Source organism: Anopheles coluzzii, chromosome 3 (genome assembly GCF_943734685.1).
Source record: "Anopheles coluzzii chromosome 3, AcolN3, whole genome shotgun sequence".
In the NCBI taxonomy this organism is placed as follows: Eukaryota; Metazoa; Arthropoda; class Insecta; order Diptera; family Culicidae; genus Anopheles; species Anopheles coluzzii.
In genome coordinates this window covers 28,069,346-28,096,282 of record NC_064671.1, presented here as the reverse complement: position 1 = coordinate 28,096,282, position 26,937 = coordinate 28,069,346, and the positions used below count along the sequence as shown (strand labels likewise).

The 26,937-nt window shown below is 45.3% G+C and overlaps 2 protein-coding genes across 4 annotated transcripts; one reads left to right on the top strand and one right to left on the bottom strand.

The window, feature by feature from the left end:
* The first annotated feature begins 8,486 nt into the window (after positions 1-8,486).
* LOC120960240 (protein transport protein Sec61 subunit alpha) lies at positions 8,487-11,339 on the top strand. Its single transcript, XM_040384317.2, has 2 exons — positions 8,487-8,802; positions 9,340-11,339. Exons 1-2 carry the CDS (start codon positions 8,796-8,798, stop codon positions 10,761-10,763), a joined length of 1,431 nt encoding a protein of 476 aa, XP_040240251.1. The 5' UTR covers positions 8,487-8,795; the 3' UTR covers positions 10,764-11,339.
* A 1,150-nt stretch (positions 11,340-12,489) lies between these two features.
* On the bottom strand, positions 12,490-26,771 carry LOC120960241 (uncharacterized). 3 transcript variants are annotated; one of them, XM_049610466.1, is made up of 8 exons: positions 26,426-26,771; positions 20,103-20,294; positions 19,819-20,006; positions 19,612-19,707; positions 17,532-17,759; positions 17,212-17,378; positions 16,690-17,136; positions 12,490-16,608 (listed from the first exon to the last, which is right to left on the bottom strand). In XM_049610466.1, exons 2-8 carry the CDS (start codon positions 20,275-20,277, stop codon positions 16,344-16,346), a joined length of 1,566 nt encoding a protein of 521 aa, XP_049466423.1. In that variant the 5' UTR covers positions 20,278-20,294; positions 26,426-26,771; the 3' UTR covers positions 12,490-16,343. The 3 variants fall into 3 exon arrangements, with proteins under 3 accessions (XP_049466423.1, XP_049466424.1, XP_049466425.1); XM_049610467.1 differs by lacking the exon at positions 26,426-26,771 and adding an exon at positions 26,253-26,400; XM_049610468.1 differs by lacking the exon at positions 26,426-26,771 and adding an exon at positions 26,081-26,104.
* Between the last annotated feature and the right edge of the window lie 166 nt (positions 26,772-26,937).

The following is a 26,937-nucleotide window of genomic DNA, read 5'->3' as shown; positions in this document are numbered from 1 at the left end:
GATTAAATAAAAAAAAATCTGTGAAAAAACACACTGATAAGGTAGTAAAGCCTAACATAGAATTAACAGTGAGCACTTTCATTTTCACATCGTACCATGTAGGCATAAAGCGGTGAGTAAATGTAAATGAAAAAAAAACTGTTAACGTTACCACACTCTCTCGCTGGCTGACCGTGTGACACGTATAATTTAAATCGTAATTAAATCATTCCATCAACTCCAACCAGTCGGCTGTGCTGTGCTCATTCAACTGACCCGATTTACTGTTACGTGTTCAGGGTTTTCGAATTTCTTTCCAATGCAACTAAATGGTATTCCGCCATGAACTCAAACAAACCATAAACCATTGGGGAAGGCAAAAGGTATAAAATGAAGTTCAAAAGAAATACTGCACTCACTAGCAAATCACTGATGAAATGACCATCGTATGCGGATAACTCCTACCTGCTGGAATGCATATAGGGCACACCAAAAAAAAAACAAGAGGGTTGAAAAATATTTTGCATCAGGTATAAAGTGAATTAATCAAATCAAGGGAACATTAATTACGTATCCACCGCGAAACCACCGAAACCAACACGGCTACAGTATCCTGTTAGCCGTTGGGGCAAAATTAATATTATCTGAGCTGGGGTAACATGGTTGGTAATTCTATTAATTAACACCCTCCAAGCTTTTTAAAAAAAGACGTAGAAAATGTGAATAAATTGTTTCACAAAAAAACACATTTGAGTGACTAATGCTCTAATGGGTGAACTTGCGTGTGTTTAATTTAATTGTGAATATTAGTTCATCAGAACTGTGCAGGTTTAAATGAGTCGTATGTATCGTTGGCTTGCTAATTATGCTGAAATAACACCATTGTACAAATACACTATCATTAATAATTTAATAGACTCAATGCTTTTTCAGCACCATGCAATAAAAATGCATCTGTTAGTTATATTACCCGACTTTGCCTTGCATTGTTGCCTAGAAATTTGCAAACTATTTCCAGCTATTGTACCCGTAACAAAACCACACCGCATGTGGACAAAAGTTTTACAGGAGATACTATATTTCCTAATGTCATAACAGGCATCACAAAAGACCATAAACTCAGTTGCACGAACGAGAATTGAAAACAATCTAAACACAGCTTTCACCGAAACCTGCCATTTTGTTCATTACATTTTCTGTTCTTTTATTTCTCCTCTGACACTTTCCACCACTCCACTCGCTTGCACTCCGTTGTGTGAGTGCGGTAAAAACGCAAACTTCCCTTCCCTCCGCGGTGTGTTGTGTAAATTCTGTTAAAACATGAAATGTATCTCCCCTGATATTTTTGCCTTTTTTTGGCTTTTTGTAAGCGTTTCTTCTCATTCCGTGTAGTTTTCGCATTGCCTGAATGTGCATCACTACTGCTGGTACGGCATGGATGCTATTATATCCGCTTTATCCCTAGTACCCGGCTAAGCATCGGCGCTGTTGTCGCGCCTGTGTTGCTGATGTTGTTGCTTAGGAAAGGAACCCGGGTAAATAATACACCAAACAAACGGTTTACGGATTTTTGCACCACTTCTCTAAAGCTTATGCGAGGAAGCCGTCCATTTCTGTTGTTTTTATCGAGCTAGATAACCCAGCGAGTAACATCATCCACATTCCACAAGCGAAAGGCGCACGAGAACAGACAAAAGTGTGTAGTTTTTCGCCCGTATCCGTATCCCCACCACACGGCCTGTTGGTCATTCGTGGGCTCATTCGTGGTGAATGTACAGCCCGACTCCCAGGCAACAGCTTTACAGCGAAAGTTTCAACAACACGCCACCACACATGGCCACCAAAAACTAGCAATACGTAACTAACTATTCCTAGAAAGTATTCCTGGCTTTATAATGCCTGTTGCTATGGCCACCTGTTAGTAAAACTGTTTTTTTTTTTTAAACTCACTGTAACTGATGCATTTAAATGGCGTTGGTTAATGCCAACGTTGCTGCTTCACTTTGTAATGATTTCAGCCACTATTTACATGTTGTACTTCAGAGCATTATTCAAAGTAAAATACAGCTTTATTCCCCAACGCACACCACCGCAAATAGCAATCGAAAAATCTGCCCAAATCTCGCCTAAAAAGGGTTAAACACTCTCACGCATAAACGTTTGCCCCGTAGCGTTTATCAACTGCCAACCTCACCACCCATCCATCATTCCAACATGTTTCGCTAGCAGAGCAAGCGTTCGGCGTGATTTTTCCCTTGGCAGCTGCTCTCTCGCTGCTCACTCGTTTGCACTTTTCTCCTGGCCTAGCCATTCACACTACTGCTCTGGCCGGAACACGCGGTGAACAAAAACCTGCGGGCGAATGTTACGCAAACAAGCCCGTTTTTAGGCGCCCGTGCAAGCAAAGTGCCCCACCTCACCGGTACGGTAAAGGGTAATGAAAAACTAGTCCCGATTTTTGCCGCATCAAGTGAGCGCGCCGAGTGCATCAACCCGTTGCGTTTTTTCAATTTTTTTTTTTTTTGTAAGTGTTTGGCTGCCACCATCAGCTGTGCAACCTTTGCGCATCGCATGTGCATGTTTGTGCATGGTTTGTGCACCACGCCGCCGTGGTTCCCCCCAGGAAGGCTCTTTAAAAACAATTGCACACGCGTTTTACTACTTCCCGGAGGAATACTTTTGTTAGACTTTTATACTCGATTTTCCTCGTTTTTGTTGCAATTTTGACATTTTTTTTTACTTTATTTTTATCAATCATTTAGTGTTACAGTTTCAGACCAACCCTTTGTGCCATTTAAAAAACGCATAACACTGACAAAAACACCAATACATCCAAATGTGAAATAAATATGTCAAAGCAAAAGCAAAACGAAAAGGCACTACACAAAATTGCCAAATGGTAACCATATTAATCAAATTGCTGTCCACTAAAAGTTGCCGCACGGACCTCGTACGAATAGTACAATTGAAACTAGCAACAACAAAAACCCAAATTCCCCAACCATCCGTGGTGAAAAAGCATTTCAATTTGAAATGCAACAAATGTAGATTATATTAAAAAAAAAAAAACGAATAACAATGTGCCCACCTTGTCCCGGTGATCGGGTGTGTCTGTTTATTTCTGCCTTGGCGTTTGTGCAGCAATTTTGTTTTGTCCCTCCGGCCGAGTGGGCCGATTGGGCCGAGCCAAGCGAACACACGCGACCGCCCCAGGGTACCATCGATTAAACCGGAAAGATTTGATTAATATAAATGGCTTTTGCCGGAGATTGATTGTACCCGCGTCGGTGGAACTCGCTGCCCGGGGAAGCTTTGTCGGCAGTTCATCAATTTAATGCATTTTGCAGCGACACTTGTGCAAATAGCACACATGGAGAAAGGGGTGTTTTTTTTCTCCTCGCCCTGGTTTGGACGCAAAAACTTTGAGTCTATTGTTGTGCCATGTTGTTGGCAACGTAACGCACTTCAGCTTAATTGTCAAACAAAGCAATGCACACAAAAACAAAAAAAAAATACTAAAACCACTAAACACAAAGACTATTATTGGAACACCAAAACACTCTCAATACGAACGAAACAAGCAGAGCATGTGGTCGCATCACGCATAAACGCAGCGATAAAATCTCCAAAATCCCATTTTTGCGTCCCCGCACACATCTCACAGTTTGTGGATTACTTTAAAACCGACTGCGCACAGTTTGCCGACTGCTTTGTGGGGGAAGGAGGGAACCGCATCAAACGTAAGGCTTTCTACATGAAAAATGATAATTTAAACCCCGGTTCGCTTTGATGATTAATGATAATATGCTTTGCATTGTGCCTTATGCTCTTGCCAAAAGAAAGAAGAAGGCCAAAAAAAGCCGGGACCAAGATAGAGAGAATAGAAACACAATGTATTAAAATTTGCTTGTTCGTGGTGGAAGAAACGCAACCATTCTTGTGGTTTTAGCAAACTGTCGAACGGTTGTTTTTTTTTGTGTTCACTGGAGATTGGAGAAAATCCTCCCCCCCAGGCGTCGCTCTTTCATCGCATGCCGAAGCAAGCGAGCAAGCAGGCGGGCAACAAACAAAAACCACTCGATTTCTTCTGCTTTCTTGCAGGTACTGTGTTTAAGATGGATCGAAAAACCGTTTCCTTTTTTTTGGAGTTCGTCGCCTGGACACCGCCCGCTCGACCACACGCGCCCAGTTAGATACCATCACTAACCACTCCAAAGGACGACGACGCTCCAAGGAGGGGAGAGAAAAAAACGACACCCATAAACGGATAAACGGTCACTCAGCGATGCCTGCTCCAGCGGCCACCCGCCCCCCCACAGGGCCGCCAGAGTTTGTGCATGAAATTATCATATCGTTAGCGAAACCGACCGCAATTGTCCTGCGGTCAGTTCACCGTCACCGGCGTGTTCGGTTGAAGCATCGCCATCGGTCGCCATAGCACGGGCGCACATCCACCCCCGTGTTCCACTAATGTGTTCATGTTTAAATGATGATGTTCCCGCAGTGTCGTCCGGCTACGGACAATGGTGGTGTACACGTGTACGCTTTGTCGCCTAACCTTCCTCCGAACTACACACACATACACACATACACACCTAGCTGGCAGTCGATAAATAGCAGAGAAAACAGTCAAACAACCAACGGTCAGCAGAGATGGAAGAAGAAAAACGCATCACGGTACACAAGCGCCTCGCCTCAAATGGAAGTGGCAAAAGGTAAAAGGACACGAAGAATAATGAACCTGATGGTAGCGTCACGTGCGTACTTAACACACACAATAACACACACACAAGTACGAAATTCTTGACCGGGATGGTGGGTATTCTTCCGCATGGTTTGTATAATGCGCTCACTTACCGGCACGACCTATCTCTCAAATTGATCTCATGATGATCCATTTCAACGTGCATTTGACAAGCTGGCAAAGATGCTGGCAGCGACGAGGGGCACGTTTGCAAATGAGCTGTCTCCGTACAATCTTCTAAATATACGCAGAGAGTTAACACAATTTTCCTTTGGCCAAACGTGGGCATAGTGTCGCCAATTGAAAGTATGCAATTTGCAGAGCAAAGCTAGTCTTTGTTAGAATATAGCCGCAGTTTACTTTGGTATTGTTCTTCTCCTAGCTCTTAATGAGAAAATGTTGCATTTTTAATTCACTTTAAACTGGCGCGTTCTAAAGACGATAAAACCGTTGGGTGAAAGTTGATTGCTTTTACCTAACATCTTTTTTCTGCCTTCATTAATCTCATTAATGATCAACTCTGGTTAAACGACACTGGTTGCTCAGGTTCCATGGCGGCAGCCGGCCCATCACTCTCACTATATCCATCTACCCTAGGCATCAGCTGATCTATCGCATAAGCATCCTTCTAGGAAGCATGACTGCTCAGCACGTGTATCAGCACCCGTTTGAACCCTTTCTACCAAAGTCGCCGATAAAAGCGTTGAAGCGCTGCTCAATCTGCGTAGCACTCACAACCACCAAATATAATTCACATTATTGGCTGCCCAAAGGTAGGCAAGGCATTTTCGGCGAATTTCGGCAAGAAAAACAAATTAAAACTCTCTTAACCTTTCGAAGTTGTCCGGATGTATCAATGCTCGAAGTGTGATCATAAGAGTGTGAAGTAAGCACATTAGAAAGATGGGCATTTCATGTTTACGTGACTGCAAGGTGTCAACTGAACTTCTCTATTGATGGAACGGCAGTATCATCGGAGAGGTTGGCTTCAAGTCGAGTTAGAGGCTTTCCAACAGTAAAACCTCGACTTGATGCGCGATTTCCAATAAATTGCTCGTAAATCCAATAGTTGAATTTTCGGAATCTTGTGCGTCTTCTTTTCCAACGTAAGATGACGTCAAAGTTGACACGCTCAATTCGAATAATTTTATAGATAGAATGTGTGAGTGTGTTTAGTCACAGATTTGTATGACCTATGGCTGCTTGTAACACGTTTCAGGGAATTCCAGATGATAAACAAATATTTGAAAAGCTCTCACAAAGATACAATTAAAGACCCGCCGATGATGACTTCACATGTTGCAATGCTCTTTTTATACAGGAAATCATCACTATGTCTCACTTTTAGTAACCTCCTAGAATAGATATCATTCCACATGTTCTGCAGACGATTCCCCAAGTATGTGCTACCGTTTCCCTAGCAATATGTTCCAAAAACAAAACAAACTATTTATACACACATCCAATACGACGGCCCAGATACGTACATTAACCTTACTCAAATCTCCATCTCCAATTTTCCCGCTCTTTTTCCGTACTCCACTCCATTCTGCTTTTTCTGATGATTTACGGTGTACGGATATTTAATCTAGGTTATTCTTCACATACTACACAGACCCACTCATACCGCTCTCCCCAATATATGTGCTCTACCAGCTCGATGCTTATGCATGAGTGTACCCACCACTCTCGGTCGGTACGGCTCATTTCTACACCGTGATGATTTAATTTCATGATAATTTTATGATAATGATAACAGAATAAATGGTTGTACCTTTCACCCCGAAACGTCCCGACCCGGAATGTTGTGCCTAAGTACACACGCAAACACATCCACACACACACACACACACACATAAAAAAAAGATAATGGCAATGACCCACAGCACAGTAAACGGGACCATTCCGGGTCGACGGTACAGCATCAGCTTCTAGCACCCTTACCTTAGCAGTGATAAAAGAATTGGTAAAGAGAATTACGACCATTGGACGGTGCCTTCGGTACATTGCCGGTACACAGAGCAATTCTGAAAATCCATCTCAGTCAGGGCTCCATCCACGCAGTTGCATCGTAAAACGTTGCAAACGGTGAATGACCACGTAAGGTAGAAAGGGAGCGAGCGAGAGAATGAGAGGGCAAAAAATTGCACAATCACTTCAAGTGGCCACAATGAGATGCGCACCCGGCGCAAAACCTACCCAGAGGCGTCCTTGCGAATGATGTGCTTGCGGTGGTGGAACGCTCAACTCACGGCAAATTGTTGGTTGATTATGTTTGCCGTTTCCTGCCACCACCAAAGCACACCTTTTCCGAGTAGCTGAGGAGATTGAGGTTAGTGTTTTTGCTTCAAAAGTGCAGCCACTCTCTTTGGCTGGCTCGCAGGTTGAAACCGAGCTGCTTCTGACGAGGACGGCGGTGGTAATGCGCCCGCGCTTTTAAGTGAGCCAACAGCATGCAACAACAGGGGAAAAAACAACAAGCCAAACAACTCGCGAGTTGAGTACAATGCTGCTAGTGGTGGTCAGCTCGTGAGGTAGTTTGGATGAAGTTAGCAAGCATAATGATTATGCTAATCAACAGGCACGCGGGAGGACGCGGTAGGGGGAAGCCATTATCATACGTTCCGTTTTGTTCATTGTTTTCCTGCGGATCACTGTGGGCGCTCGTGTGTGTGTGTAGTGCAATGATACAGAGTGGTTCTCACTGGGAAGTTTTTTTTTGTTAGTGAACATGTGTGATTAGTGTGAGTAAAAACATAGAGCAGCATGGTGTGTCAGTTCTAGGGTAAACCTGGCAAACATTCGGAGTCGACTCCGATAATTTCGGTACTGACACCGAAAGGTATTTCCTCTCAGCATTTTTGGTGTCGTCCGGAGTCGTCCAGAGTCTTCCGGTGTCGTCCGGAGTCGTCCGAAGTCGTCCGGAGTCGTTTGTATTTGGAGTCATCTATAGTCGTCCGGAGCCGTCCGGAATCGTTCTGAATCGTTCGGAGTCGTCGGAGTCGTCGGAGTCAGCCGGAGTCGACCTTCGACACAGAGGCCTGTATACGAAGTGCACGCGCAAAATGAAAGAAAAAATAACACAACGATATGAAATGGCCTGATCACAAGCACATTGCACCTGACTGATTACACCGACTGTTGACTTCGACCAACTGCGATTCCGGTTGACTCCGATCGACTATAGACGACTCCGAATGACTCCGACACCGGTCGACTCCGGTCGACTCCGGTCGACTCCGAACGATTCCGACTCCTTCGCGGAACTAGCGGTTCTGCTTTTGCCGGAGTCGGAATCGAACTAACAATAGCCGGAATCGGATCGGTGTCGTGGTGCGCTCCAAGGAGCACATCACTAGTCAGTTCCGTAGAGTGACGTTAAGCACAACAATTCTTTCCATCAAATGACCGTATTCCACGATTGGTCCAATTAGTTATCCTTAAAAAAACCCCTTCTAAAACCTTCCCTCCATTCGATCCATGTTTCATCCCTGTCAGCTTTAATTATCCGTTATTTTAATTTCTCTTTAGTTTTCAAATTCGACACACAGATGGCGCACGCCCACTGATGTACAGATGCCGCTCTCACCTTGGCGCCTGCTGCTATGCAAGCCGCAGCACACCATACCTCATCATTGTATGCGATACGCACTCCGACAAGCACCGCACAAGGTACGCACAGCTAGCAGTCAGCCACCAGCTGTCAAACCGCCTCTAAGCACCTTGGCCGGCCCGCGCCTGTGACAGCTCACTGACAGATCTACGCTTCGTGGCTGCCAACAAATCAACGAACGGGAAGGGACGGTTTCGGGTGCGTTTGGCTCGTTGGATATTTTACTTGCCGACCGAGAGACCAACGCAGCTAATGTGTTGTTTGTCCAGCTAGCTTAGCTCGACAACACACGACACGAAAACGGTTTATTTATCGCTGGAAACCAGAACGAAACGCAACCGCAATCAGGGAGGAACAGAGTTGCAGCTTACCGGACGACCGTGCGTGCGCGAGTTTTTTTTTTGCATTGAGTGTGTGTGAAAAAGAAAAACCCACCAATTCCCAGCGACCTGCACCGCCATGGGAAGTAAGTATCGCCCCGCTGCTCGTGTATTTTTGTGTGTAAAGTAATGGAAAACGGCGCAGAAAAACATTGGCAATCTTCCCAAGTGTCGAAAAACTGCATCATCCCGTGGGGCTAAACCGTGGCTGTGGCAATTTTCCTTCGCCTTTCCCGGGTGTGCGTGTGCTTGTGTGTGTGTGTGCGCCCTCTGTTACTATCCCCGGCATGTATTCCCGTTTTTGCTCGCCCGCCTTCATCTCCTTCCAACGCGTTATACACGTATCGTGCCGTCTCTTTCCCCCCGATTGCTGACAACGTGCATGGTGTGTACACGTAGACAAGGCAAAAGCTCCAGGTTGGAACTTTCGCCTCCAACGAAACACCACCACCACCATCACCACCACCCTGAGAGAATGCGTTCCCATTAATGCTGATCTCAATTTCCTTCCCATTTTTTGGGGCTGCCCTTTTTCGAATATTATTGCCAACCGAAAGGATTTAATATCGTGGATTTTCGCTAATTTTTTCCACCCCACTTTTTCCCGCATTTTTCGTTTGCAGTAAAATTCCTGGAAATTATTAAACCGTTCTGCGGCATACTGCCGGAGATCGCGAAACCGGAGCGCAAGATCCAGTTCCGCGAGAAGGTACTATGGACCGCGATCACGCTGTTCATATTCCTCGTCTGCTGCCAGATCCCGCTGTTCGGCATCATGAGCTCGGACTCGGCCGATCCGTTCTACTGGATCCGCGTCATCCTGGCGTCGAACCGCGGCACGCTGATGGAGCTCGGCATCTCGCCCATCGTCACGTCCGGCCTGATCATGCAGCTGCTGGCCGGCGCTAAGATTATCGAGGTCGGCGATACGCCCAAGGACCGGGCGCTGTTCAACGGGGCGCAGAAGCTGTTCGGCATGGTCATCACCATCGGGCAGGCGATCGTGTACGTCATGACCGGCATGTACGGCGATCCGGCCGAGATCGGTGCGGGCGTCTGTCTGCTCATCATCATCCAGCTGTTCGTGGCCGGCCTGATCGTGCTGCTGCTCGACGAGCTGCTCCAGAAGGGCTACGGGCTGGGCAGCGGTATCTCGCTCTTCATTGCGACCAACATTTGCGAAACGATCGTGTGGAAGGCGTTCTCGCCCGCCACCGTCAATACGGGCCGCGGTACCGAGTTCGAGGGTGCGGTCATTGCCCTATTCCACCTGCTCGCCACCCGCCAGGACAAGGTGCGGGCACTGCGCGAAGCCTTCTACCGCCAGAACCTGCCCAACCTGATGAACCTGCTCGCGACTGTGCTGGTGTTTGCGGTGGTCATATACTTCCAGGGCTTCCGGGTCGACCTACCGATCAAGTCGGCCCGCTACCGCGGCCAGTACAGCAGCTACCCGATCAAGCTGTTCTACACGTCCAACATTCCGATCATCCTGCAGTCGGCGCTCGTCTCCAACCTGTACGTTATCTCGCAGATGCTGGCAGTTAAGTTCCACGGTAACTTCCTGATCAATCTGCTCGGCGTGTGGGCCGACGTGGGCGGCGGCGGCCCGGCCCGCTCGTACCCGATCGGTGGCCTCTGCTACTACCTGTCGCCGCCCGAGTCGCTCGGGCACATCGTGGCCGACCCGATCCACGCCGTGCTGTACATCGTGTTCATGCTCGGCTCGTGCGCCTTCTTCTCCAAGACGTGGATCGACGTGTCCGGCAGCTCGGCCAAGGACGTGGCGAAGCAGCTGAAGGAGCAGCAGATGGTGATGCGCGGCCACCGCGAGAACTCGATGATCCACGAGCTGAACCGCTACATCCCGACCGCGGCCGCATTCGGTGGCCTCTGCATCGGGGCGCTCTCCGTGCTGGCCGACTTCATGGGTGCGATCGGCTCCGGCACCGGTATCCTGCTGGCCGTCACCATCATCTACCAGTACTTCGAGATCTTCGTCAAGGAGCAGTCCGAGATGGGCGGCATGGGCACGTTACTGTTTTAAGGTGGTGCTTCAATTCCCCCCACCCCCTTTCCCTCATCACATCCATCCTTCCTCTTCTTCTCCTTTCCTTATCTGACGTCATCGTTCCAGTTCCTTCCACACTCGATTCTTCTGTTGCAAAACATGAGTTTTTGTTTAGTTTGTTTCCGTTTTACTTGTCCCATCTTCCTATCATTCCCTTGCTTTCCCCTTCTCGCCCCACCCACTTTGTTTTCGCGGGACATAAAAAGAAAAATTAATTTAAGCTCATAATTCTCCTTTAGCGTTTTAGCGTTTAAGAGAGGCGTTTAACACTATTACTACTCTACATTCGAAGGGATAGTAAGCAGAGAGCAGCGACTGAGAGGTGTAATAATTGATAAATGAGATAATAAGAACAGAGACACGTTGTGTTGTGTGTGTGTGCGTGAGTGTATGTGTGTGAATAGTAAAGAATTGTTTTGTTACTTTGTTTTTTCACTACACTTCCTCTACACTTTCCGATGGTGATGAGAAAATGCAAATGGAAAAGCAGAGATCAGCGCAAATCGATATACCTGAAGAAGTAAATAAAACCATCAATTCACACAATAATAATACTCACGGTTATTCCAGTAGATAAAATTATAGAATTAGGCGCGCGCAGCTAGCAAACCGGAAGACGACACCCGCTTCCGAATGCATTTTCATTGAACGGCTCCATCACATCAAAGTACACACAGCTTTCTTAGGGCTTCGTTTTCATCGTTCTGTTTGTTCTCTTTTCCATTTTGGATTTTTTTTCTTCTTTATTTTCTTCTCTACAATCGAACTAGCTCGATGTTTTCCACCTTCAACACACACACACATACGCGTGCGCTTGGGCCGATTTCCTCCACCTACGTACCCCTTGATTCAGGGACATACACACACAGAGAGACACACGCGACAAAAATAGACAATTATTACTCAGACACACTATGCGCACGGTTTGTAGCGCAAAAGAGAGAGAAGGGGAGAGAAAAAACGTTAGAAATGAGGATTAGAAGAAATAGTTGGCTTTTTTTTCGTTTTCGTTCACGTTACACAAGTGGAACGAAAATAGAGGAACACTAGTAGGATATAGAGATGGGGGGGAGGGGGGGGGTGTAAGGGATTAGCAGCCGGTGACGGAGACAACAGCAAACGAAAAGGTCACCACCTGGACGGCTAGTACACGTGGCGGGGGGAGAAGCGGGAACAGCCGTTGTTGTGTGATTCCAATTTGAAACATCGAGTTTTTTGCGTCATTTAGAGAGAAAGGCAAGAAAATTTATCATTAAACATTTGTCACTCTCACCTCACCACACACACACACACACCACAAACTCTGTGGACTTGATGTAAGGAAGTCGCTCCACATAAATTTCCAAAACAGAATAAAATTGAGACAAAAAAAAACTGAAATCCTATTTCAATACTTACTTTTTTCCATTGCCGTTATCCTTTCACTTAAAAGCATTCTTGGAAAGAAACAAAATGCAGGAACGAATACAGAAAATTAAGCGATGGTGGTGATGCTGCTGCTGCTGCTGCTGCTGCTACTACTAAACGCCTTGAATTATGTTTTGAGAATGAAACAGCCTCTCGAAGGCTGAGCCATACTCAACGGCAGACTACTATGATTTTCAAAAAAACCCCAACCACGTCTGCTCTTCTCGAGAGGAGTTCGTTCGGTGTGACCATGTCAAATTCAAACAGTCAGTTATAGAAACATCCCTTTGCACTGTTGTGTTTTCATTGGATCATTTCATTTATATTATATTTTCACTCTGTTTTCTTGCTTGCATCGATTATAATTACAGTTTCTCTTCCAATTAAGATTAATGCGATCTCGACAGTACAACAGTTTTTAATTGTTGTTGTTGTTGTTTTTGTTTTGCCACTATTTTTTGCCACTAAAATTACTACTGCAAAAAGTACATATGTTCTTGGGTCTCTGTGTGTGTGTGCTTGTTTCTGGGCGACCGATTTGTTGCAATGGTCAAATTCAAGAGCGAGTTATTTCGAGCCCTCATAAAGAGCTCTATGAAAGCGTTCCACCTTTTATAGGGTGGTCTCTCAGCAACAGCTAATTTTGTTTACTACCGCCGTATCCACATGTTGTTTTTTAATGTCCGTGCTTCACACTTCGCCTTTGAGGCTGTTGGTTTTGTATTTATTTTTTTCTTCTCTGTTTTGCTTCAATCTTTTTCATAATGCACACATTTTTTTTTACATTTGCTTCCTATTAGCCAATTAGTTTTCATCAATTTCGTATTGCTTCACTTCTTCTTAAGCTAGCGTTTCGTGTTTTAGGGAAGTGTTTGTGTGTTTTTTTTTGTTTCTCTCTTTATCCTTTTCGGTGATTTTGTGTTTGCTTTTGTTTGCCAAGAAAATACATATGTTTTAGCATCTTTTATTCATAAATTCTTTCAGTGCTTTCGTTTAGGGGTTTAGAGCTTTCTCTTCCTCTTTTGTTTTTTTGGTTTACATCTTATACTTCCTCTGCTTATATTTCTTTTTTGTGTATCAACTAATTTTGCTCACTTTGTTTTTTTTACATGAATTTGTTTCGTGTTTTCTTTTCTTTTTTTAATATGTGTTTAACAAAAGGTTGTTGTTGTTTTTTTCATTCACTTGAAAATAATGACTAAATGGGACGCCACGCTGACCTCCTATACTCTGCTTCATTTGAGTGCGGGTTTTTTTAGAAAAATGAAACACTCCGCAATTGACACTTTTTAGCAGGTAAATCGGTTACAGGGGATCTTACACGACAAAACATTAGTTTAAAAATTTACAGTATACAGCCAGAGAGGTGAAAAAACAAACAAAACAACCGGGAAAGATAACACAAATAATTGAAAAAAAACATCACATGGATGGGAGAGGGGCGGCAATAGAGGGATAGAGTAGATGGATGTCTCTTCGTTGGCCTATAGCCTGTCCTATCGCGTAGGAGAACCGGGGCATTGTGCCATCCAGTGGTACGTTCTCCAAAAGTACGTCCGTACATTCGCCGGGACTTCAATTACTTAATGCTTTTGAATTTGCTGTAAACTAAATACTCTCTCTCTCTCTTTCTCTCTCTCTTTTGCATTTGTGCTAATCAGTTCAGCTCAAGCGGCTATACACGACACGTTCGCTGTTTCACTGTTTCTACTTCTTCTTTTTTCTAAGTCCAGTAGTAGTTTGGATCATTTTCGTGCGCACAACCTTATACATTTGTTGTCTGTGTGTGTATATGTGTGTGTGTGTGTCGTTCACCACTTGATATTCCCGCCCCGTACTTTATTTAAGATCGTGTCTAAAATGGGGAGGACTGCCAAAGATGGTGAAATTGTTTGAGATCTCAAGTACCTTCTTCTTCTTCTGCATCGACATCGACGACATCCTTTTTTTTTTTGTTCGTTTGTTCAGTACCGAAATTGATCTACTTACAGCTTAGCGAGATGATGGTGTGACTTTTCTTTTGAAATAACCTCTTGCGCGTATTAACTACATCATTTCAACAAGTTTTGCTCTTCACGTTGTAGACGTTAATTTAATCAGCAGAATGGAGCAGGTTTTGTTTTCTCCTGTCGTTCCATCACACACACAACCCCCATCACCCTTTCGCTCATGTGTACAATAACTGTTGACCGTTTACGGTATCTTACTTTAATGATGAGTGTTGTAGGTAAATGAATATCCTGTTATTAAAGGAAACTATAAAGCCGTTAAACCCACAAAAGGTAGAAGGAGGGAGGGATGGGAGAGGTTGGTAAATATGAAATGCTTAACGTCTAAATCATATATCACTAGTGCTAATGTTCGGCACTGCGCCCTTTGCAGTCATTCTAACGAAAGACACAGACACGCACACGCAAACAATCTTTCAATCCTGCTTTCACGGCGGCGTGAGACATCAACAAGAGAAGCACTCACACTTGCAATAAATAAAATGAATCCGGGTTAATCGGCCGGTTGGGGTGATCTTCTCCCCGAACCGGGCTGATAACAACACCTTCATCATTGGTTTTATGTGACAAAACCATTATTTTTTTCTAAACTTTTGGCGACGCTTCTGCGCAGAATTTGCCAAATAAATCGTGTTTCCCAATATAGCAAACTTATTGACCTTTGCGCACGTGCCTCTTTCTAAGTATCTTTTGTATTATCCTTCTACGCCATCGCTCTCTCTATCCCTTTCCTATTTTTTCTACACTTTTTCCCTCATACTTTGTCCAGTAGTACATTTTGTTTCTTTTGCTACACATACTCCAACCTAATGCTTCTATATATGCTTACAATTATAATGTTTTTGTATTTCTCGTTTTTTGTTTGTTTAAAAATACGCTCACGCATTAACTCAATATCACTTGCATGGATATATGTATGTAAATTTAAAAAAAAAAGTCACACACACACACACACGGTCATTCTTACTATAACGAAGGGGGAAAACAGGGGGGCGACGGGGAGAGTAAGAAGCGGGAAGTGGTGGTGGGAAATTGTTTGGTAAATTATTGATCTTCCAAATGTGGAGCTCAAACATGGGGCTGCTTCTTTTTCGTTTTTTGTGTGTGTGTTTTTTTATGGGAAAGACTAGGTACATGTTGTGTGCCACCCCTGTACGTCTCCTGCACCTGGTGTCTGCTGGTCTTTTCTCTCCTTCCTTCCTGCCACGATTGATTCGTTTAACAGTTGTTATTTTAGATTTGAAACTGATTTGATTCGATCGTTTCATGGATGTTGTTTTTTTGCGTGTGTGTGTTTTGTTGCTGTTAAAACATTAAAGCCAATACCAAAAGCAATGCTAATCGAAATCGAATCTGGCAAAGGGCAAAGGGAAACGGACCGAAACCAGCCGACGTAGCCACCGGGTGGTGACGACGACAAAGATGACCACAAAACACGTGGAGTATATCAGCAGTATCCGGCCTACGGCGGCATGTGTGGGTGTCGGTGCTGTGCTGTTGTACCTTATTCCTGCTTACATACTTGTATGTAAATAGCATAAGCGCACAGCATTAAAAAAAAAAAACAAAAACATAACCGCCATGCCTGGTACACCAACAGTGAAGCAGGTTCGCTGTTGCTGTACGGTTAAATATATGTGTGTGGATGTAAATATATGTGTATGTAGTGTAAGTTTGCTCGGTCGGGCCCGAGCATGCAGAGTAAATAACGTTCCTCGTTCCAACTTGCAACCAAAAGCCACACACGCGCGCGCAAAGGTATAAAGCGGGTGTGCGATTTAAACAATCTCTTTCCTGTTTCTTGTCAAACACGTGCGGCGGTCTGCAACTCGTTCGTTGCAGCTTTTTTTTGTTGTTGTTGTCTAGAAAGCCTGCAAGCGCTGCACCCGCTTGCTTCGATTTCGATTTTGGCGTCCAACAAACTGAAAGATCATTTCTCCTTCTTTCTCTCTCTCTCTCTCTATTGCTCACACAAACGTAATGTAAATAGCGCATAAGTGCGCAGCGTCTCGCGGGCACACTCACTCACTTACTCTTGCGCACGCACGCACGCAATTCCACAATCACACAATACATGTGTGTTCCACAGTTTCATTCTGAGTCTTTCGGCGAATCAAAAAAAACATCACCACCCCTGCACCTAAGTTTGCAAATCATTCACCGAGGTGACGATGTAGATCGAGCTCACCTTCGCCCGCTGGATCGCGGTGACCGTGTTTTCGCCGAGCATTTTGAACAGTATGTAGCCGATGATGATCGCGAACCCGGCGACGAGGACGCGCACGAACGAGTCCTCGTTCAGCTGGATGATGACCCAGGCGCCCGCACCCGTGATGCACATCAGCGTCACGATGATGATCGTTTTGGCCCAGTGCTGGATCGTGAAACCCTTCTCCCAATCGAGCCTGCAGGCAAAACCGAGAAGATTGTATTAATAAGACGCAAACACACACACACACATCATTGTGCAAACAACAGAGGTGTACCTGTTAGAGCGCTCGATCTCGTACGGCGAGTCGCACACTTTGCACTTCAGCACCGCATCACTGTTGGCACAGCTGTCCACCAGCCAGCGGCGCAAACACTCGTGGTGCACCGAGCTGACGTCACCGATGCACTTGCACGGCTGTATCAGCGGTTCCGGCTTGTCCGTGTCGTAGCAGATCCAGCAATCTTTCTTCGCCAAAAATGACTGGCCCTCCTCCGCGTTGGCGGAGGTGGACGGGTCGGCCGGTGCTTCGGCGGTGCCGGCCCCGCACCCGCTGCCACCGGCGACCGGGTCGATCTGGCGGGTCAGCAGCTTGCGCGGGTTCAGTATCCACAGCTGCTCCGGTGCCATCGAGTTCCACAGGCAGCACGGGAACCACAGGGCAACGCCGACCTCCGCCAGCCGGAACACGATGTCGTGCCAGTTGCGCGAGTATACCGGTACCCTGGGGAGGAGGAAGAAGGGAGCACCGGTTAGCATCTTCGTTCGTTCCTGTATGCACCGGCAAAGAAAAGCTTACTTCTTTTTCCAGAAATCGCCCAATGTTTCGGAGGTGAGAAACCCGACGATCACTATCATCATGATCGCCTGGCTCAGCAAACCGAACCGCGACTGGTGCAGCTGGGAAGCGTTCACATTTTCGCTGTTTGGCACCACGCCAAAGTCATACACGAAGCCGCCACGAACCTAAGGAAGGACGAAGAGTAAGAAAAATAGGATTTAATGTTTAAAAGAACACTCCATTACTTAAGCCTTTAGTCAAAAATGAAGCAAAAAGATCATTAATTTCACTCACAATTTGTCTGTGTTAACCTTCTCCTTTCTACTGAAAGTACCTACCTTGAAGAACACTTCGACACCGTAGATGAGGAAAAAGATGACCACGATCAGTAGCAGCACCGCGTAGCATCCGTTAAAGAACGATGTGCTGCGGCCGGTGAACAGGTGCGAGTACGCAATCTCCGCCAGAAACAGGCTGTACGGGAGCAGATTGAAGGCCAGAAAGCCGAGAAAGCTTTTCGACAGAAATTGGGACCGTTCCCAGCGGATGCCTTGCAGGTGGAAGATCTGGAACGAATGCGAGACAGAGCAGCGGATGAGGACTCGATCACTACGAAGCGCTGAAGCGTCCACCACTTAAAACACACCACACTAGAATGTGGTCTCTAGTGTCACCCCGCTAGCAGGGGTGGGATATATGCTGATCAAAAACTACTACAAACTTAGCACAACACGTATTTAATATTGCATTTTCAATTAGCAGCGTTGTGTCTTCCTCTGCTGTACCGTACCCCATCCTTCCATTACCGGATAAGTATCGGATGCGAAATCTTAGACACACTAACGTCAAGGACAAGCCCGGCGCAATAAAGAAAGCATTATTACCTGTGCGCCACAAATGGTTAACCGATTCCAACCGACTGTTTAATGATGCTAATATATATATATGCGGTCTGTGTGCCTCGACTCACTCACTGTGAGCAGGTAGTTGGGAAGAATAATGGGTCCGCCAACCTATATCAGGAGCGGAACTCCCATTGGCGGCAGACCAACTAAACCACAACGCAATCGCGGCACGTACGTACCTACCTACCTCTTCTTTGCAGCACAAATGGCGCGGACTAGAGCACGGACAAGACTCCGTTCCGGCGGAGAGACACGGACTAAAAAAGGGAAGCTAAACGCACGGAGCGACGGTTGGACAAATAATGCGCGCAGCAGTAAAGCCTCGTTGGCCAGTTGCACTTTAAAGGCGTATTTGCCGGCTATCAGCATCATCGTCATTAATGTGGTTCGAACGCGAGGAAACGGGGCAGCAATACTTGAAAGTGCCGGTGGACCATACAGTTTAAAGCTTAACCCGCCCCCCCCCCCCTCCTCCTTTACAGATAGTATGCGCCCCTTCAAGTGGACACTGTTGACACTGTTTCCCGCACAAGATTAAAGTGCCTTCTTTCGCTGCTACGGGATGTTCGTAACGCCACTCCAATAATGCATTCCCGGGGCAAATGAAACCAAACCAAACACGCGAGTTGTCATTCGAAGCTCGTGATTTACGAACCTATTCGGGAAGGGATGGGACATCTTTTATTTTACGGGCCCCGGATCACCATTGACAGCTGATAATGCCGGAAAGGTACACATCAAAGTGTTCACAAACCTGTAGAGACGTGTAGTGTAATGAGACCGTGCTCTGTCTGTCTGTCTATGAAGGTTTTGTCCTAGGTCTGTGAGAGTATTCTTCTTCTGCTACTTGGCATAACATCCTACGGGGACATGCCGGGTCTATGTCTATATACATGCTTTCGAGACTTAATTATTCATTCACCACGCAGCCGGGTATAAAAAGTCAATCTTTGCTACGGGAGGGCGCGGTCCATTCTAGGCTTGAGCCCATGAACCCATGACGGGCATTTTATTGAGTCGTTCGAGTTAACGACTGAACCACGAGACCGCCCCTAAGTCGGTGTGTGTATAACAGTTAAAACTAGGTGACCTAATTACAGCTCCGCCATATCAATAAGGAGCTTAGCAGCTTCCTATCCTGCATCATTATCAGTGTCTCGACTTCAATACAAGACGCGTCAGAGATAAAACGCTCTAAGGGAAGGGACTACTAACAGAAATGAAATGTGTTCTTGCGCGCAATAAACTGAATGGCACTTTATCGAGGGAATTATTTGAAAAATTCAGAAAAAAAACACTATGAAATTTAAGTAATTTTGAATGTTTGTTTGGTTCCATTTACGATTGACTTTCTCCCAAATAGCATTTTGTTCGATATTGACGCCAGCATTGACGTCATGGAACGTGCGAGATAAAACGCATTTCTTTGTTTTCCCCTCAATAAATCATCTCACAACAGTACATGCAAGGAGGCGAAAGCATAAAATAGAACCGTGCACGCCTCTACACTTACCTCTGCCCACAGGCACACCACGAGCGAGGCGCAGGTCATGACGAGCGGATAGTACAGCGACATCAGATACGACACCCATGCCGGTTGTAGCGTTTCCTGTGTGTATGTGGTGAAAAGGTTAACGGGGGGAATAAAAGTTAGCATAAAATAAAGAAAACGCCACTATAACAACCACAACGACCACAAAACAAGGTACTGTCCCCTTACCGGTGTGGTAAAGTAAGCGCCGCGCAGGACCGCCGCAATGAAGACGAAAAAGTACAGCAGCTTCTGGGTGGTCAGCCGGCAGGCGGCCAGAAAGCTGGGCTGCTTCAGCCGCTGGTACTCGGCGATGATACAGATCATCAGCTGCACCAGCGACACAAAGCCCACGAAGTAGAAGACGGCCGAAATGCCTGCATGAAGGGGGGGGGGAGAAAAGCGGATAAGCGAGTTAATGAATATAGTTGAAGCAAAACAATAAAACCGATCAATTCCGATCAATAACTTACCAGCATGGTAGGGTAGATTAAAGCCGGAACATTCTTCGCCACTGTAGCGAATCTCGCACAGGCACGTACCATTCAGACAGTCGCCCCGGCCTGAGCATTGTGCCACCGTCTCAGGCGAGGTCTCTCCTATCGGGATAGAGGAGCACCCCATTAGGCGTTCGAACCGTGATACCATACTATTACATTAGAGACCTGTAAAAGGGAATTGAAACGTAAAAAAAATAGATTAGTGGTTGAGCACTCTACTGATCAATGAAAGCAACCGGGAATGTAATAGTAGGTAATAGCGACCTATGCGCGCTTCAATTGCCCAAACTAACACCCAACCGAGCTGAGTGGATTTTTTGTTTATTTTGTACGCGTTTGTGTTTGTGTTTCGCGGCCCGTTAGCCCGTTAGCGGGGACATTAATTTCCATTCTAATTCCTAACACGCCCGTCCACCGTCCCGACCATTCCCGAGATGTGTGTTATTTTGGTTGTGTACCGACCGGCCAAGGTCGAACTAGTTTATCGCACAAATGGTAGCGGTCTGTCCCTGTTTTTTTTGATACTATTTAGCGGTTTGTACGATTCATCAACAGTGGAGAGTGTTGACAGCGGCAAGAGTATTTCAAATGGACCAGGAAAATAGTCCAAACAAAACAACGTTCAATAAATATTTAATTCGACAACTTACACCGAGACCCATTAACTCATCCAAGAGTCATAAGGAAACTAGACGCTTCCAGAGCACAGCCAGCTTAATCATTTTGGTAAAGGGACAAACTTGTTACCCACTGGCGTCAGTGACTCGTCGTCGTCGTCGTCGTGACTCTACGCATCAGGGGTACATAATTGTTGTAGCAAATTAATAATAAATGAACATTTTCGTTAAGTACTTTCCCGTTCCGTAATGAGGTGAAAATTAGGACAGGCGCACATCAATGCTCCTGGCCAAAAAGGCAAGGTCGTAACGCAAACGTTTGGCTGGGCGTATGAAGCGCCGGAAGCCACAAGAACAACCACCATCGATGATGCACGTGGGCGAAATCGATCCAACGCATAACTACGCCACGTGCCGGGGCCGTGAATAGAACCCGGTGAATGAATGTAAAAGCATATAGCGACGGTACTCAGTTCATCGCCCGAGAACTGACCTGTACTCCCGTACTTTAAAACAAAGCTTTTTTCCAACATTTTACTTCATTATGGTCATCACTTTGCTGAATTGATTTTATCTCCTGAGTGCACGGCATGACCACCTATCAACCCGTATATCGTGTCGTATTGTGTCAGGGGGGTTAATTGAAAGTGGTTCTTCTTTGCGCGCGGTGGCCACACAATTTGCAACGTACACCCATGCATGGGCCACCCGCAATTTACACCATTCCCTACCACAATGGAAAAGTGTGCGCGGGCTTGGTGAGATGGTGGCGCATTGCATGTCGCGTGTTGAGTTGCATTCCCCATACTGCACCGTTGGTAGTGAAAGAAATGGTGGCGAACCTATTGACAACAAAAGTGCACCACCTCCCCCCACTGCTGTGGTACTACTTCCTGCTTCAAGCGGGTTGTGTATATGTGTGTGGCTAATGGAAAGAAGGAAGAACGAGAGAAAAACAACACCACCCGCCAGCAGCATGGAACTAAAGCTCCCCAACACTCAGCCGCCTCGGTACAATTGCACTCGGCTTTCGCGCGGGTGCTACCACTTAACGATCCTAATACAATGTGTGTGTTGTTTATTTGCTTTTTTTTTTCCTTTCAGCGAGTACGCGTGTACCCGATTTCTCGAGAGCACAGTAGTGCACACCGATCAATAGCATCGCAACAGTGGTGTCAAACACACACACACTGAATTGAAGGCTTCTTTTGAGATAAATAGCCATTACCTAATTATAATCTATTTCAAACGTTTTTAGATTGTTAATATTTTAGTACAATTTTACTCATGTTTGTTTACGTCCATTTATCGTTATTATGCAATTATTTTGGGTCAGTAAAATTTCACACCTTAATAGGTTTTTTACCGATTATGAACTCGACATGGGTTCTGAACTACAAGGTGTGCCAAAAAGAACCGGACCTGTACGTATCATACAATTCACGTGAAAAAAATTAATTAACCGATTCACAAGAATAGCAAGAATGCGTTCTAGCGTCAAGTGAGAGATTGCCAATATTGGCTTGCTGTTCAGGCTAACCGTGCAACCAGACATCCCGCCAAATAGTTTCGCACCGTGAAGCGTGAAGCTAAATTCGATGACATTCGATGATATTCGATGACAGGTCCATACAAAACCAATCTGTTTCACGGAGAATATTTTGGAACGTGAAATTTTTGGCATTTCATAGAATGTCATCGCGCCATACAAAATGACAGCTGGGTATATACATTTAGCCGTGAAATGTCTTAGCCATGTTGATTTTGGCTATTTTTTCACGGCTTCACGGCGTGAAATGATCTCTACAGGTAGTCCCCAAGACACACGGTACCTCTTATACGCGGATTCGGAGATACGCGGTTTTCTAAATTTGACAGTTCTTTGAGCAAATTATACTGATTTGACACATCAATTGCCATCAATGCCAAATAATTTACCTTTTGATCGAATGCTTAAAACAATTTTTAAAGGTTTAAATCTATTATATTCAGTCAGAATCATATCTAATAATTAACTAAGTGACTAAAACCACCCACTACTTTCAAAATTACACAAAAATTTATGATATTTTTGATTGAAAATCTCGATATATTTTGCAGCCGTTTTCGTTCTCCATTAACCGTGTATCTCGGGGTCCGTATATATCTGATTGCACGATAACAGGCCACCCGATCTGTAGTTCAACCGATTTTCGCATAGTGTACCGATTCATAGACTCTAACAGGTACTATTTGTGAAAAAAAGAAAATAACCGAAATCACGTTCATTAGGATGAGCGACTCGGTTCTTTCACGTTCACTTAAAAGAACAGATTCAATCTCTATAAAATATGCACGTTACAGGGGGTTTCAGAGGTTATCATAATTGTGGGGACACTTTATTGATTCTTTCTTCCGGAAAATGAACTTCATATAATGAGAAATAGACTCTATCGCATTTTTGTTGGACAAATCTAATAGAATTTGTCAATTAGACCAAAAAGGATGCCATAGAGTCCAATTCCCATCATATAAAGTTTACTTCCCATACGAAAGTCAAGAAAGTGTCCCACAACTATGAGAAATACAATGCTGTATAAGACGACTGCATATATGCTATTACAACAACAGAAAACAATGGCACATAATTATGGGCACAATTACAGGGTTTCCCACGATATATTGGTTGGTTCCCATCAATTTTTGGTGGATTCCCATATTTTTTTGGTGCGTTCCCACGATTTTTTGGTCGTTTCCCAGAATTTTTTGGTCTAATTGTATTGATATCCAATCGGAAAATACCAATAAATTATAGGATCGAACCAAAAATCTATGGGATACAACCAAAAAATCGTGGGAACGCACCAAAAAATCATGGGAACTGACCAATAAATCGTGGGAAACCCTGTATGGTGTGAATTGGTAAACTCCTGATTGAATATTGAATTGTGGTATACATATTTGATACCAGAATGTGACAATTTAAAGCTTTTTTTCGCCATAATTTTTTACCATAACTTTTTTCATTCAACATTTCCGCTGAAGTCGATGAAAATGTCACATTTGCTGACAAATGTTACAAACGAAACATATATTTATATTTCGTCTAATGTAAATCTGTGTGTATCATTTGAATTTGTTCCAGAAACATGTTCCCAACTCCCTTGATTTCGAATATTGGTGCAAAAGCTACCTCAATGTAATTTTAACTCATAGACAATCACAAAAAAGTAATGTTTTTAAAATAAAAGACTTAAAAATAATAAGCAATAATAGACCAAAAATCACGATCAAGCTACGAATAGCGACGATCATGTGTTTGACACTCCTGGTGTGTCTTTAATTTTGCACATTATACACGGCTGGTAAGGTGTCAACCTCGTCGAAGGTAATGCCGCTGTTATTAAACGGTTAATGGCCAACAGCAAACAAAAAAGGAAGTGCAATACTTCCACACTCTCTGGGACAATGGGAAGGAGGTTGTGCAGGCAATTATTTCACCCCGGATCGTTACAGGAGACAGCTGAAAACAAAAACGGTTCCGTTCCGCTGTCTTTTGATGGTTAAAGGCTTGTTATATGCTTCGATTCGGGTGCAGTGAAACGATGCATCTTTGGTATCTTGGGAAAAGGTTAAATATTTAAGAATTAAATATTATTCCATTCCGGAGCGCATGCTTGCGGGGCCATTTCGCATATCCTCCCCGGGTCCCCAAAAAGTCATCTATTTCAACCCAAACAATCATCACCTCATAATCCACTCCCCGTATCAACGCGGCGTAGGCGCGCGATAAGCTGAGATAAACATGCGCTTTCGCGCGATATCAGTCCCATATTTACCGCGCCAAAGGGGCCCACGAGCTGCGTGTTCATATTGGCGCTCGCGTGTTTGCCTGTGTTTGGACCGTTGTTCCGTTTTGATCATTGGCCTCTGGAATGTTCGTCATAAAGGCACGATAAAAATAAAACTTTCGTTCGTCGCATCGTCCCGACGGCGCGCTCTCTCGTTCGCGCTCCCACGGCACAACCCCCCAATGGGGATGAAGTGACCTAAACACATTCTCGGATGGCGAAATTGACCCAATCTCCGGGAATGATCATTTGCATTTGAATCTTGATCGTCGTTTCTGCCCTAACTCTCGTTGCCTAGGGGATGACTGTAGCTGATGATGCATAGAGCACGATGAAACAGCTCACACACACACATTAGGCTTTGGGTGTCCCTTTACTCGTTGGTGTAAAATTAAAAAAAAAGTGGCTGTCAAAGTGACGGCACATTAAAAATGCGATCGCGATGCAATTGCGCATCGCGTACTGCGCGCGGAGCGGGGATGTGGTAGTATTAGCGAAGCGGTTGTTATACAAATTGCACCTAAACTGATGATCGTTCGTCGCGTGAAGGTGGCACAGGAGCCCTCTGGCGAGGGTGTAAATGGGGTGGTGGTAATAAACAATAAAACATATTACTCTATACCGCTCGCTCGTCCTCCCGTTCCTCCCTGTGTTTGTTTGCCAACCCGGTTTCGCACACACACACAGCCTCCTATGAGGAAAAATGGTGAGACAAGGTGTGCTTCGCGACAGTGCAGCGACGGGTGGGAGAGCTTCAAGTAGAACCACCCCTAAATGCCGTCCGGACACCTTCACCTTCACCGGACTGCCTGTGTTGCCTGTGTTTGGAGTTGGGGTTTGCGCCCCTCAGCCCACCGTCCTCTTGCCCGCACGCCCCGCAATCGTTTGACAGCGCGATGACGGTCTAATCGGGTTTTTTGGTCTCCAACACGGACGTACACACACGCACACACCGTCCATCAGACAGTGCGTACGTGGATGGCATGATAAATCGACAAATTTACATCGAGTTTTAAGTCCAGCAGCAATCGTGTGTGTGGTTAAGGGGTTTGCTTTTCGGGGGAGACTGCTTGAGTATAAGTCGCTTCGCCCACCCACTCCGGAAGTGGCATTTTCACGTTCGTTTCCGTATTTTCCCACCAACTCAACTCAGCAAAATGTGTTTCAATGCTTGGTACACCTAAAATATGATTAAAAGAGTTACATTATTAATTATTAATCTGGTACACACACAGCCAGTGACCACCGCAGAAGGTCCTCTTCCTCAACAACGCAAAGGGTAATAATAGATATTTTAACCTTTCAGCTCGCACATTTGCAAAAAAAAGAAAAAAAACCAAAAGATCGAAAATCGCATAATCACTGTTCGAGCTACGGCCAGAGGGAAAAGCAAATCGCGAAGAAAACGAGGCTATCTCATCGTATCGACCTCCGCGATTGACCCCAAACATTTCCCCCCGCTTCCTCCCTTCCTCCCCCCGACCCCTGCCTGCTCCATACGCACATCCATTTAGCAGCGAAGCAGCTCTTTTTTCACTGATAATCAACACACCACCAAAGAAAAACCACCCGACAGCTGGGGGAAGGGAGACTCCTTTTTACGCCCCAAACACTTTTCACCGTTTTTCCTTGCAAGATGTGTGTGATTTTACATTTGACTGGCTTGCAAGATTCACCTTTTCACATCCGTTTCACCCCCTTCGTGTTACCCTTGGCCGGTGGGGAGAGGGGGAAGTGCACTTTGTGCAACAACTTCCACCCAGCAACACTACTACCACCCCTCGAGCGACCGAGAAAACTCGCAATACACACACACAGACACACAAACAAGCGCACACAAAATACACACCGAGCGATGGACAAACTTCGTCGCACCGAATTTTCACTGCTGCATGCTCGTTTTGCTAAAAGGTTTTCTTCACGCAACACACGATGATGATGATTCACGGGCACGGTTTTTCACACACACTCGAATTTGCACCAAACAACAACAACGACGACTACGAAATTCGCTCCACAGTTCTCCCGTGTGTCCGCCTACAGCAGCAGGATCGAGTCACTTTCGTCAGCAGCAGCAGCCCTTCGTTTTTGCTTTGTGCTGTTCCCCTTTGTGTGCGCAGATTACGCATACGAATGCACACACGCACACACACACAGCAAACGAGCGACCGTTTCGTTCCGGATGTCTTTGCTGTGAGCACGGCAACGGAAGCTTTTGTACGGTTGTTCCCCGTTCAGGTATGGTTTGGCTCTGAACAGACATTTGTTTGCTACGGTGCTAGAACTCAACCAGAAGATGTATCTTTGTGCAGTTGCAGTTGACAGCTGACGGGTGGAAACCGGGCTGCCAGCTTTTGCTAC

Excerpts from the sequence above, each read along its gene's own strand:
- LOC120960241 (XM_049610466.1), bottom strand. The coding sequence starts at position 20,277 with ATGGTATCACGGTTCGAACGCCTAATGGGGTGCTCCTCTATCCCGATA. Across the intron at positions 17,137-17,211 it reads GGCGATTTCTGGAAAAAGAA|GGTACCGGTATACTCGCGCA; the intron begins GTAAGCTTTTCT and ends CCTCCTCCCCAG. Across the intron at positions 16,609-16,689 it reads GAGATCGAGCGCTCTAACAG|GCTCGATTGGGAGAAGGGTT; the intron begins GTACACCTCTGT and ends TTTTGCCTGCAG.